Raw genomic sequence first — 17,054 nt, 5'->3', positions numbered from 1 at the left:
CCTTGTACGTGTGTGGAAGGCTGGGGAGCCTCGTATGGGTGTGGAAGGCTGGGGAGCCTTGTATGCATGTGGAACTGTCTGTTACATTTTGGGATAAGGAAGTATGAAATTAAGTCAAACATAACCTGTACATGATCAAATTGGGTAGTTCAGGTTTTGTTAGTTGCATCTGATCTTTCTATGGCATAGACCTGCCATTAAATAGCCATTGTGGTGTCTAAAATAAAGTGCTTCTTAGGCTTAACAGCACTGCAATCCTTATGACTTGAAAGCCTTTTGGAGCTAGTATTGACTGGGTATAATGTATAAAAATCATTGATGTTGGAACAAGAAATTATTATGATTTCATTGGCTTAGTTAATAACAGTGTATTGTGCTGTAGCTCTATAACTCACCTAGCAATATCAGCATGGCTCTACCTGCCTGGTGCAACCTGCTTCGGGTGACTGCTGTGCAGGTTTCCTTGTGTATCTATGTGGAGGGTGTTCCGGGGGTCAACGTCCCCGCGGCCCAGGGCCTGATCAAGCAAGCTGTCAATAGTTGCTAAGCATAATATTTATCAAATGCTTACTATTTAGTGCTTAGTGCAATGCATTTTGCACAATTTCACTGCAAAGTAAGGTGCTAGGTAATGTTTGTTTATATGACAGGAGGAGGACAGGTGCTGCATGGTACCTGAGTTGGTATAGAGAATTGTGTATAAGGTGAGTTATAGCATCAATAGGCTCATCACAATGTGCTGGGCTTGGTAAGTGTGTGTCTGATACAACTTGGCATCTGTCAAAGGGGATTTTGTATAATATTGCCATGACCAATAGAACAGCATCTTTCTCTTGCCTGATTCCCATTACTTCATGTCTGTTTTCTCTTCCTTCTTTCCCCTCTCTACCATTCATCTCCCCATTCTTCCCCTCATTACCTCCCCTCTCCTCTTCCTTTCCCTCTTCATCTCTTCCTCTCTCCTTTCCCTCCCCCTCTCCTTTTCCTTTCCCTCTTTACCCTCTCCCTTCTTCCCCTCCCTCCCCCCTCCATGATCCTCTTTCCCTACCCCTCCCTTCCCCTCCTCCCCCTCCTCCCTTCCCTCCCTCTCCCTCCCTCCCCCTCCTCCCTTCCCTCCCCCTCTTCCCTCCCTCCCTCCCCCTCCATGACCCTCTCTCTTTCCCTCCCCCTCCATGACCCTCTCTCCTTCCCTCCCCTCCATGACCCTCCCTCCCTCCCTCCCTCTATATGACCCTCCCTCCCCCCTCCATGACCATCTCTCCCTCCCTCCCCCTCCATGACCATCTCTCCCTCCCTCCCCCTCCATGACCATCTCCCTCCCTCCCCCTCCCCCCTCCATGACCCTCCCTCTCCCTAACCCTCTCTTCCTCCCCCTCCCTGACCCACTCTCCCTCCCCCTCCCTGACCCACTCTCCCTCCCCCTCCCTGACCCCCTCTCCCCCCTCCCTGACCCCCTCCCCCCTCCCTGACCCCCTCCCCCCTCCCTGACCCCCTCCTTCCCCCTCCCTGACCCCCTCTCCTTCCCCCTCCCTGACCCCCTCTCTGACCCCCTCTCCTTCCCCCTCCCTGACCCTCTCTCCCTCACCCTCCCTGACCCTCTCTCCCTCCCCCTATATGACCCTCCCCCCTCCATGACCATCTCTCCCTCCCTCCCCCTCCATGACCATCTCTCCCTCCCCCTCCATGACCATCTCTCCCTCCCTCCCCCTCCATGACCATCTCTCCCTCCCTCCCCCTCCATGACCATCTCTCCCTCCCTCCCCCTCCCCCCTCCATGACCCTCCCTCTCTCTAACCCTCTCTTCCTCCCCCTCCCTGACCCATTCTCCCTCCCCCTCCCTGACCCTCTCTCCCTCCCCCCTCCCTGACCCCCTCTCCTTCCCCCTCCCTGACCCCCTCTCCTTCTCCCTCCCTGACCCCCTCTCCTTCCCCCTCCCTGACCCCCTCTCCTTCCCCCTCCCTGACCCCCTCTCCTTCCCCCTCCCTGACCCTCTCTCCCTCACCCTCCCTGACCCTCTCTCCCTCCCCCTATATGACCCTCCCTCCCCCCTCCATGACCATCTCTCCCTCCCTCCCCCTCCATGACCATCTCTCCCTCCCTCCCCCTCCCCCCTCCATGACCCTCCCTCTCTCTAACCCTCTCTTCCTCCCCCTCCCTGACCCACTCTTCTCCCCCTCCCTGACCCTCTCTCCCTCCCCCTCCCTGACCCCCTCTCCTTCCCCCTCCCTGACCCCCTCTCCTCCCTGACCCCCTCTCCTTCCCCCTCCCTGACCCTCTCTTCCTCCCCCTCCCTGACCCTCTCTCCCTCCCCCTCCCTGACCCTCTCTCCCTCCCCCTCCATGACCCTCTCCCTCTCTCCCTATCCCCTCCCCCTCCATGACCCTCTCTCCCTCCCCCTCCATGACCCTCTCTCCCTCCCCCTCCATGACCCTCTCTCCCTCCCCCTCCATGACCCCCTCTCCCTCCCCCTCCATGACCCTCCCATGACACCCTCTCCCTCAATGACCCTCTACCTTCTCCCTCCCCTCCAACACGTTACTTGATGCTCAGCATCAATTTATTGGCATATTCTATTTTTACTCTTATGGCATTTTATTTATTTAATATTATACATTAACTTTGTTTAGGTTGTATGGACCTGTTAAAATGCATAGTTATCCACAAGCAATTAAAAAAGTAGCAATATGTCTATTATTCTCAGCAACATGGTTGCTTTGAAAAATAGGTAATGTTGAATTCTGAACATGTATCACTCCTGATGCAAGAATAGGCTGCCATCCCCCCCCAGTCCCTCCCAACCACACTCTATTTATTTTCTTCTGTGAGGCCTTTGGTATTTGTGTACTTTTTCTAATAAGGTTTCTTGCAATTTAGAGAGGAAGCACTTTCTTTGCCTTTAGATATCTTCATTTCCATTGTGATTTGTACTGAAGTCTGCAAGTGTGGATGTACTGGTTGCACATGTATGTGAGGGTGTAATTGTCTTTGTTCATGAGCATTTGTGCACACAAAATGTAATCAAAGGGGTTGAGAGACTAAATTTGTCCACGTGTACTGTAAACCAAATACTACGAGTTGCAGGAATTAATCGGACATGTACCTAGTTTCTCAGAATTGTACTCCTCAAAGGGTATCATATACACACGTACGTGTAGTGTATTTCATAGTGTGCACCTGGTGCACAATTTCTTTTATGCCAATTTAGTTAGATGGGGTGTCTGCCACAGTTTCTAGATCACAAAATTTACCCTCAAAAATGAGTGTGATCATAAATGCTACCAAGCACAATAGATGAAGAATGCAACATCCTGAGGGATAGGGCATGTGTTCAGATAGTGAATTTAACTTTCATGTCTATTAGTGTTTACTCAGTAGTATCAGTCTCCAAAGTTGATCACATGTTGTACACATTAAGAAGAATCATAAATTTGTTGAAAGACTAAATAGTTAAGCAGATCTCAGTTTATATCTGGTAGATGCCTTGCATTTACAGGTTGTTTCTATATTACAGAACAAGTCATCTTTGGATGAAAATGGAAATCCTGTGATGTCTACTTCAAGCAGTTGCGTTGTAACTCCATTGTCGGCTAGTGAGCGTTCCAATGCTTTGGTTATGCAGACTCACCATACTGCACGCAAAAACGTGATGAACAATTCTCATAAGGATGCAAGCAGGTTTGATCGTGTCAAAGCTAGAAATGACAAGAAAAAGGTGAGATTAAAATAATTGAATCTACCTAAATGAAATGATTTGTGTGACTATGGTGGAAATAGATGGTATAAAATACCGACACAGTGGAAATATAAACACACATGCAGTATAATGGGATCCTTTATTGACAACGTTTCGCCCACACAGTGGGCTTTTTCAAGTCACAAACAGGTTCAGAATGCTGGGTGAGGTGGAAAATGCTGCATGTGATGATCTACCGAGTGGGGTTATAGAGTCTAAAATCTTGGGTAGCTTGGAAGGAAGATTTGATAAGTATGTGAGTAGACCTTCTGCAGTGTTCCTCCATTCCTATATTCTTATGTGGGATAGTGATGAAGTTTCTTGGCAAGTGGTTCAGCTATGTTATAGAAGCCATTGTTCTTGTTGAAGTTGTTGGATATAGAGATAAGGGATGATTCCAGGATTTTTCGGTATTGAGGAATGGAGGAACACTGCAGAAGGTTTACTCACATACTTATCCAATCTTCTTTCCAAGTTACCCAAGATTTTAGACTCGATAACCCCACTCGGTAGATCATCACATGCAGCATTCTCCACCTGACCCAGCATTCTGAACCTGACTATAAATACTCGCGTACCTTCCACCCAGGTAGATCTGTTTGTGACTTGAAAAAGCCCACTGTGTGGGTGAAACGTTTTCAATAAAGGATCACATTATACTGCATATGTGTGACTGTATGGTATGAATATACTTAAAATATGTCAAAAAAAGAACAGTTTAAAATACAAGCATCATACAATGGTTAAAGAGGAATATTTCACCATGGTTTAGGAATATGAAGAAGACACTGATTTACTGGTAAATTAATGGTAGTGGAGAGCTAAGGAATTAGTTTGGAAACCTAGGAAAAGGAAAATAATTAGAATCTGTTGATAAATTAAAAATTCTTCAAGTGAAATGAAGTAGAGAATAGAGTATGAAGAGTGGTTGATACAATGAGTTCTCTAATTAGTAGGAACAAGAGACAAAGGGCTATGATTTGAAGGCTGCAGGAAGAAATATACTCATGGAATACAGGAGCAAAATGGACATAAAACATAAAATAAAAATTAGGTATATAGGGGTTATGTATTTGAGGAACACGATGTGGTACTGTACAAAGATGATAAAAGTATGGAATGATAATGGTACAGAAAGATAGTCAGAATTGTCAGTGACATGTAAGATTGAGGACACTGCTATGATGGCTAAGTTACCTGTATGGTTGATGATAGTGATTCAGATGTATTTTGTAAATTTGAGAGGAGAGAGATTGAGACATTGGGCACACATAGTAAAGGAGGACAAGGGAGGAAAAACACAATGCATTTTAGAATACTCAAGAGGGTTCAGTAAAGAAGACTTGGCAAATGCAATTTTGTTGGAATTTGTTCGTGAGACAGTTCACATTAATTACTTGATACTTTAAACTGCTGCTGTATAGTGCTGATACAAATAATTTGCTAGAATGTCTGTAATATTTTTCCATGGTGATGTGTGGAATGTATTGCCAAAATTGGTCTAATTGAGTATCTTCATCCCTCCCTCTTTTTTTTTTCTTCTTTTCATCACTTTCTACAGTACTTTTTCATCCTGTCGTAGTGTATCTGCTTCCCCAATCCTCAACTATTAGAGATGAAATAATGATAGTGCTGTGTCTTGGTCTTAGTTTGTTGTCAAATAGATTCTGTGCTGACATTTAACTAATTGTCAGCTCTGCACCTATAACTTCATACTCATCAACCTACGAGGTGTTAGTTATGATGTTTAGTTTTATAGTCATCCATGTTGTTTCACATTAAGATTTTTTTACTGTAATTTTTACTTTTAATAGCACTACCTTTGTTCAAATAAATACTATGCAATCAGTGACCAAAAATCTGCAATCTTTTAATCCGGGAGCTTGTTGTTGATGCAGTTATACAGCCTGAGCTGATGCACTCACTCTGCCTTCCTTGCAGTGCCTGCACTTTGGCTAATAGATGTAGATGTGTTTCAGTGGATCATTTTAAATTGTAATGTGTCCTTCTGGAAAGACGATGAGGAATTAAGTGATGGTTGTTTCATTTCCATGGGCTCACCCTGCTTTATTGAGAAATGGCTGATACACTGTGTTTAAAAAAAAAAAAATCTATGAAACCTGAGACACGTGCAACATCTGGGTATCTTTATTGTAGACATTTCGCCATCCAAGGCTACAACTACTACTACTACAACTTGACCATCCCTTTGGATATGACCTACTTCCACTGGAGAATCCCGCCTACCAGTGACTGTGCCCTCGTTTGCTACGCGTCCCAATCCACCAGACGTTAGTATGTAAGCGCCAGTCTCCTTGCCTCTGCTCCAGAATCTTCACAACTACAACCCTCTTAAATAACAAAAAAAGGCACAATACCATGACTGGAACGATACACAAATAACCCGCACATAAAAGAGAGAAGCTTACGACGACGTTTCGGTCCGACTTGGACCATTGACAAAGTCACACTAACCAGAAGTGGAGTAGGACGGCTATATATAGGCAGGAAGAGGTGATGGTAGTAGTAGTAGTAGTAGTACAAGAATGGTATATAATACCGACAAGATGAAATTAAGACACATGCGCAACACCCGGGCATCCCTATCGTAGACGTTTCGCCATCCAGCCAGCCACTGGATGGCGAAACGCCCACAACAAAGACAACCAGATGCCGCACATGTGTCTTAATTTCATCAGTAGTTGTAGTAGTAGTAGTAGTAGAGGTAGTAGTAGTGGTAGTGGTAGAAGTGGGAAATAAGGAGGACGAGCCAGTCAAATACAAAGGAAGGGGAGCACTGCAAGAGAGCTAGGTGCCCACTGAGGGAGAGCAAGCGCACAGAGGTGCGTGAAAGGGGAAGTGGGAAATAAATGAAGAAGGAACAGAAACACGAGACAGAAGAGAGAAAGACAACCCAGAGGAGAAAAGGAAAGAGGAAAGGGGAAGAGGGAGAAGAAGAAAAAGAAAAAGAAAAAATAAGGAGTTAGGTTAAGTCACGGGTGTTCTGAAGTTTGGAGCATTTTACAATGTAGTGGGAGAGGAAGGCATCTACAGAGACGAAGCAAGGGCTAAGGTTCATACAAGGAAAGTTGTGTATTAGAGAGGATTCAACTAGACGGCGACTGTTCGAGTTGGAAGTAGGGAAGACAGTTTTAGCAGAAGACCAGTCAATAGGATGGCTATGATCTCTGACGTGACAGAAAAGAGCATTGTTAGTGTCGGCAAGCCTAACACTATTTTTGTGCTCCTTAAATCTGTCAGAAAGAGATCGACCAGTTTCTCCAAAGTATTGAAGAGGACAGGAGGAGCAAGAAATAGAGTAGACACCAGGAACATCTGTAGAGGGAGGAGAGGTATGAACGAGATTAGTGCGAAGAGTGTTAGTCTGGCGGAAGGTAAGCTTGATGTCTAAGGGACGGAGAGAATTGTTGAGATTAGAAAGACCGGAAATGTAGGGAAGGCATAGGATGCAAGAGTTCCCAGGAGTAGAGAGTTTGGGAGAGAAGAAATTGCGTTTAGCACGTGAGAGGGCAGAGTCTATGAAATGGGAAGGGTAGCCAAGACGGGAAAACGAATTATGAAGAGTGGAAATTTCTGCTGGAAGGAACTGAGGATCACAGATGCGGAGGGCACGGAGAAAGAGGGAGATAAGAACACTTTTCTTGACAGGGGAAGCATGATAGGAAAAGTAGTGAATGTACATGCCACTGTGCATAGGTTTTCGGTAAATGGAAAAGGAAAAACCTGTATCTGAGCGATGGACATGGACATCAAGGAAAGGAAGCAAGGAATTAGATTCCCATTCAGCTTTACACTTAATGGAAGGGGCAAGATTATTAAGAGCTTCAAGAAAAGGTTGGAAGAGACTGGAGTCATGAGGCCACAGAGCAAAGATGTCATCCACATAGCGGAGCCAGAGTGAAGGTTGCACATCAAGGGTAGGAAGAAGAACAGTCTCGAAGTATTCCATGTAAAGATTAGCAAGGACAGGAGAGAGAGGAGAGCCCATAGCGACACCGAAGGTTTGAGAATAATATTTCCCTTGGAAGGAAAAGGAGTTAGTCCACACAGAGGCGGATAAGATCAAGAAAGACATCAGTAGGTATAGGGAGATGAAGAACCCCTACATGGGCCTTCTCTCTAAGGAAATCAAGGACATCATCAAGAGGGACATTGGTGAAGAGGGACTCAACGTCAAGACTAAGCATCTTGCAGGTTGGGAGAGAGCGAACCCGTTCAGTGAAGTCTTGAGAGTGACGGAGGTGGGCAGGAGAAAAAGTACCAAGAAAGGGAGTGAGGGTTTTGGCCAGCCAAGAAGCAAGAGAATAAGAGACAGAACCTCTAGAGGATATGATAGGACAAAGAGGAATATCAGGTTTATGAGTTTTGGGAAGGCCATAAAAATAGGGAAGAGAGGGACAGATGACACAAAACCGTTGAACAAGGTCAAAGTCAGGAGGACAGAGGTCGGAGAGAGTCCTTAGTTTTTTGTTGAAAGTTCTCTTGATGCGATCAAGAGGGTTGGAAACGAGAGGAGTGTAGGTACGCGAGTCAGAGAGCAAGACATCAGCTTTACGGATGTAATCCTCGCGATCAAGGATAACTACTGAATTACCTTTGTCAGAAGATAGTATGACAATGTTAGTGTTGGATTTAAGAGAAGAAAGGGCAAGTTGGTAACGGCGTGGAAGGTGGTGATTCTTAGAAAACAGACTAACAAGAGCAGGAAGGAGAGCGCCACGAAAAGTGGACAAGTCAGGAAGATTACGGGAGCGAGATTGACGAAAGGAATCAAAAGAGCTAATCAGGGAAATACCAGCGCGAGGAGTAGGTGAAGTGGCAAAGGAAAGGCCAAAACCGAGAAGTTCAAGCTCATATTGAGAGAGTGAGACAGAAGACAGGTTAGTAACACAGTCAGTGAGGGAGAATTTAGACCAAGGGCTAGCTGAGATGAGACGTTGAAGTTTATTCTGTAGTATGGAAGAATGAAATTAAGACGCATGTGCAGCGTCTGGTTGTCTTTGTTGTGGGCGTTTCGCCATCCAGTGGCTGGCTGGATGGCGAAACGTCTACGATAGGGATGCCCGGGTGTTGCGCATGTGTCTTAATTTCATCTTGTCGGTATTATATACCATTCTTGTACTACTGCTACTACTACTACCATCACCTCTTCCTGCCTATATATAGCCATCCTACTCCACTTCTGGTTAGTGTGACTTTGTCAATGGTCCAAGTCGGACCGAAACGTCGTTGTAAGCTTCTCTCTTTTATGTGTGGGTTATTTGTGTACAGTCCTCTTCATGCCAACTCCAAGGCTGAGGGACTGATTACCTCATCTTTTGCATATAGTTCTGCTGTCGTCAAATTATGTCCTAGAATCTGTATTGATAATGCCACTGGATGGTGAAACTTATACAATAAAGATACCCAGATGTTGCACATGTGTGTGTTTTCATCTTGTCGATATTATGTACCATTCTTGTAGAAAAACCCATAGATGTAGGGCTGAATGTGTAGACCAATTCACTCTTGGGTTAAACGAGGAAGGTGGGTTAAACTTTTCCCCAGTGGGCCAGGTACATCCTTTGAGAGTAAATCATTCTTGGGGAAAAAAAAAAAAAAGAGTAAATTTGTGCCACTAAGCAGTCATTTTTTAGGCAAGAAATATTTGACTGACTAAATGTTTTTCCTGAAAAGCCCATTTCTTTATACAGTATTTATTTTCTTTCCAGGCAAACAAAGAAAAGGATATTGTCAACATTAAAGAGACGCCTGGCTTCCGTGGTGACCAAGACCTCAATGATATCCTTAAATTCCTTGGAGCTGAGATTGATTCTACAAATGGGAAAAATAAAAAGAAACACAAAGGGAAGAAAGATGATAATCGAGAGGACAAGGAAGGAAAAAAGAAAATTAAAAATTCTGAAAAATACATAGAGGATAATAATGTGGAAAAAGGCAAAAGTGATGATGGTCGGTGGAAAGTTAACGAGGGCAGTAGTACTGTTGTGGGTGAAGTTTCTCATGATAATAATAGGAGAAGTAGAGAGAGAGAAGAAGAGAAAAAGGTAAATAATAATAAGAAAAATAAGAATAATGATAAAAAAACTAAGAAAGATTCTAGTAATTTGCGGGAGTCAAGCAGTGTTGAAGATCTCGTATCTAAGTGCAGACAAAGTGACAGTGTACGCGATATACGTAAACAAGTGACGGTAGATGATGGGGATATGCCTCTGACTATTTTAAATACATATCACAATAATAAAAAAGTTGATAAAATGAATAATGTAATCCCAGATGGACCTTACATAAAGGAGCCAGTAGTAGTAGATATCATAAATGACAATGAGATTAATTCACTTCAAGTTACTTCAGATTTTGCAGCTGATTTTTATAGTGCAGGAGACTCATTCTTAACTACAGATGTGTCTCATACCCCATCATCACCATCTGGTGGTGACTTTGAAGTTGTGAGTAATAAAAAAAAGAGTAAACGATATAAAAATGGGCCTCATATGGCATCCTTGAATTTGAAGAGTGGGGGGTCAGACAAAGTGAGTAGTAATAGGAACACAGGGAGCTCGTATAGTGACGATGGGATACGTTGCTCACGATTTGTTCAGAGTAAGGCAAATCAGAGATCGAGTGGAGGTTATGAAAGACCTCATATTAATTTTATGGAAGGACCACGCACAGCACACGAAAACTTCTGGGCACAGTTGGGTGTTGGTGATAGGTATGGGGGAGAGCGTTACACAGCTACAACCACAAGTGCCCCCCATAGTGAGGATTCAGGCTCTGATGGGGATGATTCTGTACACTCTATGCCTGTTCCTTCCATAACACCTAGGCCTGATGTCCGTAAGCCTCCACCTTCTTCAGATTCAACACCTCAAGCCTCTTATGCAAACATTGCTAAGCTTGCTGCTTCGGCTAATCGTGCGCAAATGAAACGAATGTCTCCCTCAGTTGGGCAGCCTGGGACTGTTGTTCATAAAGAATTGGAAGTTGAGCAAAGTTTCAATGGAAATGTGGAGCAATCTGATTCAAAGCCACCAGTTTTGAATGAATCTCGTCCTAATATTTTAGATGACAATTTTCCATCGTTAGCTGAAAGTTTAGGGGGTATTGGGCCTCCTAGTTCAATATCTGCTTTGAAATCAAATGATGTACGGACCAACCCGAGTGATAATGTAATGCAGTCTGGAAGCATTTCTGTAGTGCATAGCCTTGATCATCTGAAAGAAACTATTACTTCTGATGAATCTAATTGTGGGCAGAGAGAGAATATAGAGCATGCCTTATTACCAATAACAGGTGCTGCCGAGGGAGCAGCAGAGGATAAAAGACCAATTAAGTTTCCAATTGAATGTGTGTCAAGCCCTTCATCACAAGCTCAGCAGTTTCAGCAAACATCTGTCCAGCCTCAAGACCAGCATCATCATTCACATCAAATACAACAGCAACATCCTCAGATTCAGCCGAATCACCATCATCAGATAAGTAACACTCAGCAACAGCATCAGCACACTAAACATCAGAATATAATTTATCAACAGAATACTCATCAGACTGCCCCTCTGCAGCAGCCAGTACCACACAGCCAATACCAGCGGCAAAATTTCTATCCCCATTCAAGTTCTCCACAAAATTCTCTTCACACAAATCATCAACAAAAACAAACTCAACAGTTATCCCAGCAACCTCAGCCTTCTTTGCCTTTTGCACAAAATACGCAACAGAAACAGCACCTCCCACAAACTATACAACCTCAGTATCCGAAACAGCCTCTCCAAAATCCACAGCCCCAGCAAAATGTACATTTACAGTCAAGCCTCCATTCCCAGCAAACTGCATATCCACAATCTAGTATGCATTCCCAACCAAGCTTGCAGTCCCATCAGAGCCATATTCCCCAACAGAATGAGAACCCACAGCTAAACCCACATTCCCAACAAATTGCTCATCCCCGACAAAATGTGCATCTACAGAGTGTACATTCACAACAGAACACAAATCCTCAACAAAATTCAAACCCTCAGCAAAACAATTTACACCTGAATTCACACTCTCAGACATATTCACCTCAATCCAACTCTCTTAATCAACCAATTTCGCCTCGCCAACAGAACCTACGTTCACCTCCTAACCCACATTCCCAACAAAACTCCCATCCTCAACAAAGTTCATATCTTCAGCAAAGTCCAAAACCCCTGCAAAACTCTCAGCCCCAGCTTATTACACATCCTCAGCAAAGTTCACATCCCCAGCGGAACTCTCAGAGTCAGCAAAGTATGCCACCTCAACTGACTCCCAATCAAGAGCAAACTTCTCAGCCAGAACAAAATATGTTGCCTGAAGAGTCTTCAGTTCCTTTGTTTAGCAGTGCAAATGGGCTGTTAGTAGGTGATGCCAGTGAGGACAAGCAATCTCTTGGTAATAAAAGCCAAGGTAAACAAACTAAGAATGGGTCGGTGGCACCCAGTGTTCAGTCAGGTGATACTAGTCGTATGAAGAAGCTGGAGCCCGCAGTTGTATTTACAGACAATGCCAAGTTCAACCACAGTGTCAGTGGAATTGAATTTGGCTTTGGGTTTGATGAGCCCATTGTGACAACTAGTGATACTGATGTAAGAGAAAGTAGCAGTTGTGTATTAGATAATGAAGACAGTAATTGTAATAACAACCACCTCTTAAAGAACAATATGATAGTGGCTAAAGACTTCAGCAAATGGTTTAAAGCACCCAAGAATGATAAGATTAACTACAACTACGAAGAACTCATTAGACATGTTTCTAAAGGTAAACTGGGTAGATTTTTTTTTTTTTTTTGCAGTAGTAACAGAGAGATATAGTCAGATATAATCAGTGTTTGTATATTTATTAAAAAGTGCTAATTGCTCAGTTGTTCCAGAAAGGTAAAAGTAAACTCTACTAGATTTCTCTGGTGGTAATCATTATTTAGAGGAACTTGTTTTTGTAATGTGTTATCTGGGATATAAAGATAAATACACTGAATATTAGTAGTAGCTTACTAGGTTTACTTGCAGTCTTAAATGTTCGTGAGATAAAAACAAGCAATCCTGCCAGTGTGCAAAAATTGTTTCAAATGCTTCCATTTCTACATCAGGAAATGGCACATTACCTGCAATAATGATAGAAGCCCCTCAAGGGAGGTTCCTTGATGCTGGTGAGGGGCTCTTGATCTTGGGAATTGGATCTGTGTTCTTGTTCCCTGAATTGAGCCTGAATACCTTCTAACCCCCCCCCCCCAACATGTGCTGTATAATCCTACGGGTTTAGTGCTCCCCCATGATTATAATAATGATGATAGAAGCAAGTGATTGTTCAAGTATATGAAAAGTAATGAATGTAACAAATATGGCAGTAAACTTCTTTAGGGAGGATTGAAGATGTATAAGCTAGCCTTTTCTTCTTGGATATACCAAGAAAGCTTAAGATTAAAATAGCAGTTATGTATGTGCTTATCTTTCTTGTTGCAACTAGGTTTAGTTTGATTATAATAATAATAATGTATGGCAATGTTGTATTTTATATTCAAGAAACTTCTTCCATAATTTTTAAAGCCAAAATTTTAAGAGGTGTGATGATACACAGACTAGCATTGATTTAATTACCCCATTTTGAGATGCTCTTTTGAATTTGAGGTGGTGTATTACTTTATACTAATACAGTAGAGCCCCCCGCTTACAATATATACACATTCTTGAAAATTTTGTTTACAGTCTGAATTGGGAACCTATTTTCCCCATTGACAATCATGTTATACTTTGCTGTATCAAGCCATAATATTCCATGCCTAATTTCACGTACAGGAGGGTCCCTGCTTTTCAGCACTTTGCTTTTTAATCATTCTTCATTTATTCAGACTGCAATAAATATATTCACCACTCGCTATAAGCTAAGGTCGAAAATATTTTAAGGTAAGGAATGTGTATACATACTGTATATGCATTTTTTTTAGGATTAGCTCTATTGCTTTCTTAATATATGATAGTGTAAACATGTTATCAGGCTTTTATATGCATTTGAAAGTGAAAAAAAAGGCCATGTTTCACTTTACAGCTGTATAAGCGGGGCCTGCCTCTACAGTAAACATTGGAACAAGTAATTATTTTTTCCATTTTTTATTTCTTTGGTCTTCTAACATTATGTGCAAAGAATGCTTATGATCAATTATTTCAAGGTGTAATACTCAAAACATGGAAACAAGTCACATTGTATGACTCTTCTGGGCTCTCATGGGTTAATTATTGTTATATTTAGGTTCAAGGGAATATCCTGGGTGTTATGTAAACATAATGTAATTTGTGTGTGCCCATAGCACCTTGTGCCTTCAAGACTATTGTAAAACATATATTTACAAGGAAATCTTAAGACATTGATGTGATACTCATCAAAACTTGGAAAAAACATTGACTATGTTGGGTTATCCTAGGATAAATCTACATAGTGTGTGCCTTTTGGCAGAATTCCACCGTCAGTATCATGAAATTGTGTGAATTTGGAATGAATAAGGTACCTTTCTACCAGTTCCACACCCTGTTTGCTGATAGGAAAGCTGGTGGTGAACCCACAGATAATGGTTTCATAATAATATGTACTTATACTAGTTGGGCCTGGATGTAAGATACCCAAGCAGTTTAGCCGAGGTCAAAATGTTGGCATGAAAAATTGTGCACATTGGTGTGTTGGACACATCTTTGTCACCTACATACTAGTATGTACATTGGATATAGATTTTAGGCTAATGTTCCTCTTCAAGGGGGGCTCCTTGGCGTGGTAAAGAGGCTCTTGGTCTGAGGAATTAGACCTGTCGGTCTCCTTCCTCAGACCAAACCTAATTACCCCCCAGTCCCCCCTTCCCTATCCCATCCTCCCCTTTTCCCTTTCCTCCTCCCCCTCCCCACCCCTCCCTTTTGCCCTTCCTCTTTTTGGCCTTTGGGATTTTTCCCACAGGCGCGCTAGTTCCTAGGTAGGGGAAAGGATACCAGGGTCTATCCCATTCCGTTGAGGTTCTTGGCGGTGGCGTAGTTTGCCGTGGAATCTGGATCGCCTGGGGATGTCCCGATCCCTCTCTGGTATCCCGGAGAGTGGCTTTGGGTGTCTTTCGGGCGACGGGTGTATCTCTGGAAGCCACCTTTCAGATTCCGGGGGTGGTGGGTGAAGGAGGTATGCTTTGTGGTTGATATCCAGCTGCCCTCTATTTTGTCCACCGAGGTAGCTCCGCAGGTGTGAGGTTGCTATCCCAGATTGCTAGTTTACTGGCATGATGGGTAGGGTATGGCACGGGTTCCATGCTGCATCTACGCTACTTGCTGTGCTGAGGTCCTCTTGGGTGCGGAGGGAGATTTCTGGCCCTTTCATTCCTCCTAGGAACTATCCCTCCCCAGTCCCCCCTTTTTTTTATTTTTTTTTTATTTTATTTTCTTAAAAACAAAAAGAAAGAAGTAACCTAACCATGGCAGTCCTAGTCCATGAACCTGATTCCCCCGGGCCCCTTCTTGATACCACACCCCGTTCTGACCCCGCCTTGTCTTTGGACCACTCTTTGGACACTCCTCATGCCTCTGTACCTCTTGCTGGTGCTGTTTCTTCACCTGCTTCAGGTACTGAGGTCTCGACTGACTCCTTTGATTTATCTGACCTCCGCTCTCCTTTGACTATGCTTCCGGCCTCTCCCTCTACGGTGCGGCAATTTTCGAATCACCTGCCCGTTCTGCGTCAGACCAATTCTGGTCCCACGCCTAAACGCCAAGGACAGTTACCTGCTGATGATACTTCTCCACCTTCTCGTTCTTCTCAGAAAAGATCAACACGTCCTGCACTCCCTTTCCACGCTCAGTTTCAGACTGCACAATGGACTAAATTCTTCACTTTAGGACCGACTTCCTCTACCACCTATCTTTCCGACCACAGTATTGGCAAGGCACTCCTATGCCATGTTGGTAAAGATATTTCTTTTCATGCTCTTAAGAGTGATACGTGCATCATCACTGTACAGAATGCTACCCAAGCTTATGATCTTTCTCTTCTTTCCCATATAGATACTGTTCCTGTCACTATTGAAAAACATCATTCCCTCAATTCTTGTAGTGGTACTGTCATTCTGCTCCATATCATAGTTCAACAAAATTTCCAGACATGTGGCAATGACATTCTTGAACTCCAAGATCTCCCAGTCCTCAAGGTAGACACTTATGTTCTTCCTGCCCGCGGGCGGAGACGATACCCTAGCAATGTGGCTCGTTTAACTTTTGACAGCCGTGAACTCCCATCCTCAGTTTATGTGGCAGGACATCGGTTACAAGTTCGAAAGGTGATCCGCAGCAGTGTAGAAATTGCTGGCGATTTGGCCATCCAGCTAAATATTGCAGATCCATAGCCGAATGCCCAGTCTGTGGTGCCGATGACCATTCTAATACGTCTTGCAATCGACCTCCCTCTTGCCTTAATTGTCATGAGGCTCACCCTTCGTACTCTCGCCATTGCCAAGTCTACTTAAATGAGCGAGAAATCCGTTACCTCAAAGAGGCAGAAGGGGTCTCCCTTATGCCATGGCAGTTTCTCATCTCCGCCTCCAAGGGAGACTACCTCGTGTTTCTTATTCCCGTGTTTCAAAACGTCCCCCCACTTCTGGGGTCCCATCTTCTGCATCCTCCTCTGTGGTTACCTCTCCCATAGTCACCCCTGTATCTAATTCTTTTGCTGTCCTAGGCTCAGACGTCCCTACTTCAATGCCTCAGTCTGTTCATGCTTCTTTGTGTTCTCCCTCAAGCCTCAGTATCGAGGAGACCTCATAGGACATCTCCTCCCAATCGTCCCTCTACTTCTGAGAAGTTAAAAAAAGGTCCTTTAACCCCTCCTTCCCTACTTCCACCTCCTCATTTTACCTTCCCTGTCTCTGTACCGGGTTCTTTCCCTCTCACTGGCTCTGTTACAAGTGTAGAGGTTCACCCTCCTCCTCATACTATACCTACCTCCCCTGTTCCCTCCCAGGTTTCTTCCTCTTCTGCCACCTCCCAGGTTTCTGCCTCCTCTGCCCCCTTCCACAGCTTCTTCTACCAGTACAGTCCATTACCATTCCAATCTTTTCATCCTCCCCCTACCATCTTCAATATTGTCTCCCATACAACGTTTCTGAATTCCGAAACACTTGAAGCAATCTCTGAATATATTGCAGAGACCAAACCATCAATGGACACTGATCCACCCTCTGTTCCTTCTCTCTCCTCTCCTCCATCTGCGCAACTCCTTTCTTCATAGCGCACCGTTCCTTCGCTGCTTGATTGTTTTCTGC

At 43.8% G+C, this 17,054-nt stretch overlaps 1 protein-coding gene across 4 annotated transcripts in view; it reads left to right on the top strand.

The window, feature by feature from the left end:
• LOC128695884 (uncharacterized) overlaps positions 1-17,054 on the top strand; it is an 87,745-nt gene that overhangs the window by 62,842 nt on the left and 7,849 nt on the right. For 3 of the 4 annotated variants that reach the window (XM_053786815.2, XM_053786814.2, XM_053786816.2), the window contains exons 10-11: positions 3,512-3,712; positions 9,466-12,535. In XM_053786815.2, the coding sequence (XP_053642790.2) occupies positions 3,512-3,712; positions 9,466-12,535 (3,271 nt within the window). The remainder of the gene's footprint in view (positions 1-3,511; positions 3,713-9,465; positions 12,536-17,054) is intronic. The other variant, XM_053786817.2, reaches the window with a different exon arrangement.

Source organism: Cherax quadricarinatus, chromosome 41, assembly GCF_038502225.1.
Source record: "Cherax quadricarinatus isolate ZL_2023a chromosome 41, ASM3850222v1, whole genome shotgun sequence".
Lineage (NCBI taxonomy): Eukaryota > Metazoa > Arthropoda > Malacostraca > Decapoda > Parastacidae > Cherax > Cherax quadricarinatus.
Note: the sequence above shows the minus strand (reverse complement) of the source record. Positions and strands in the feature narration are given on the sequence as shown.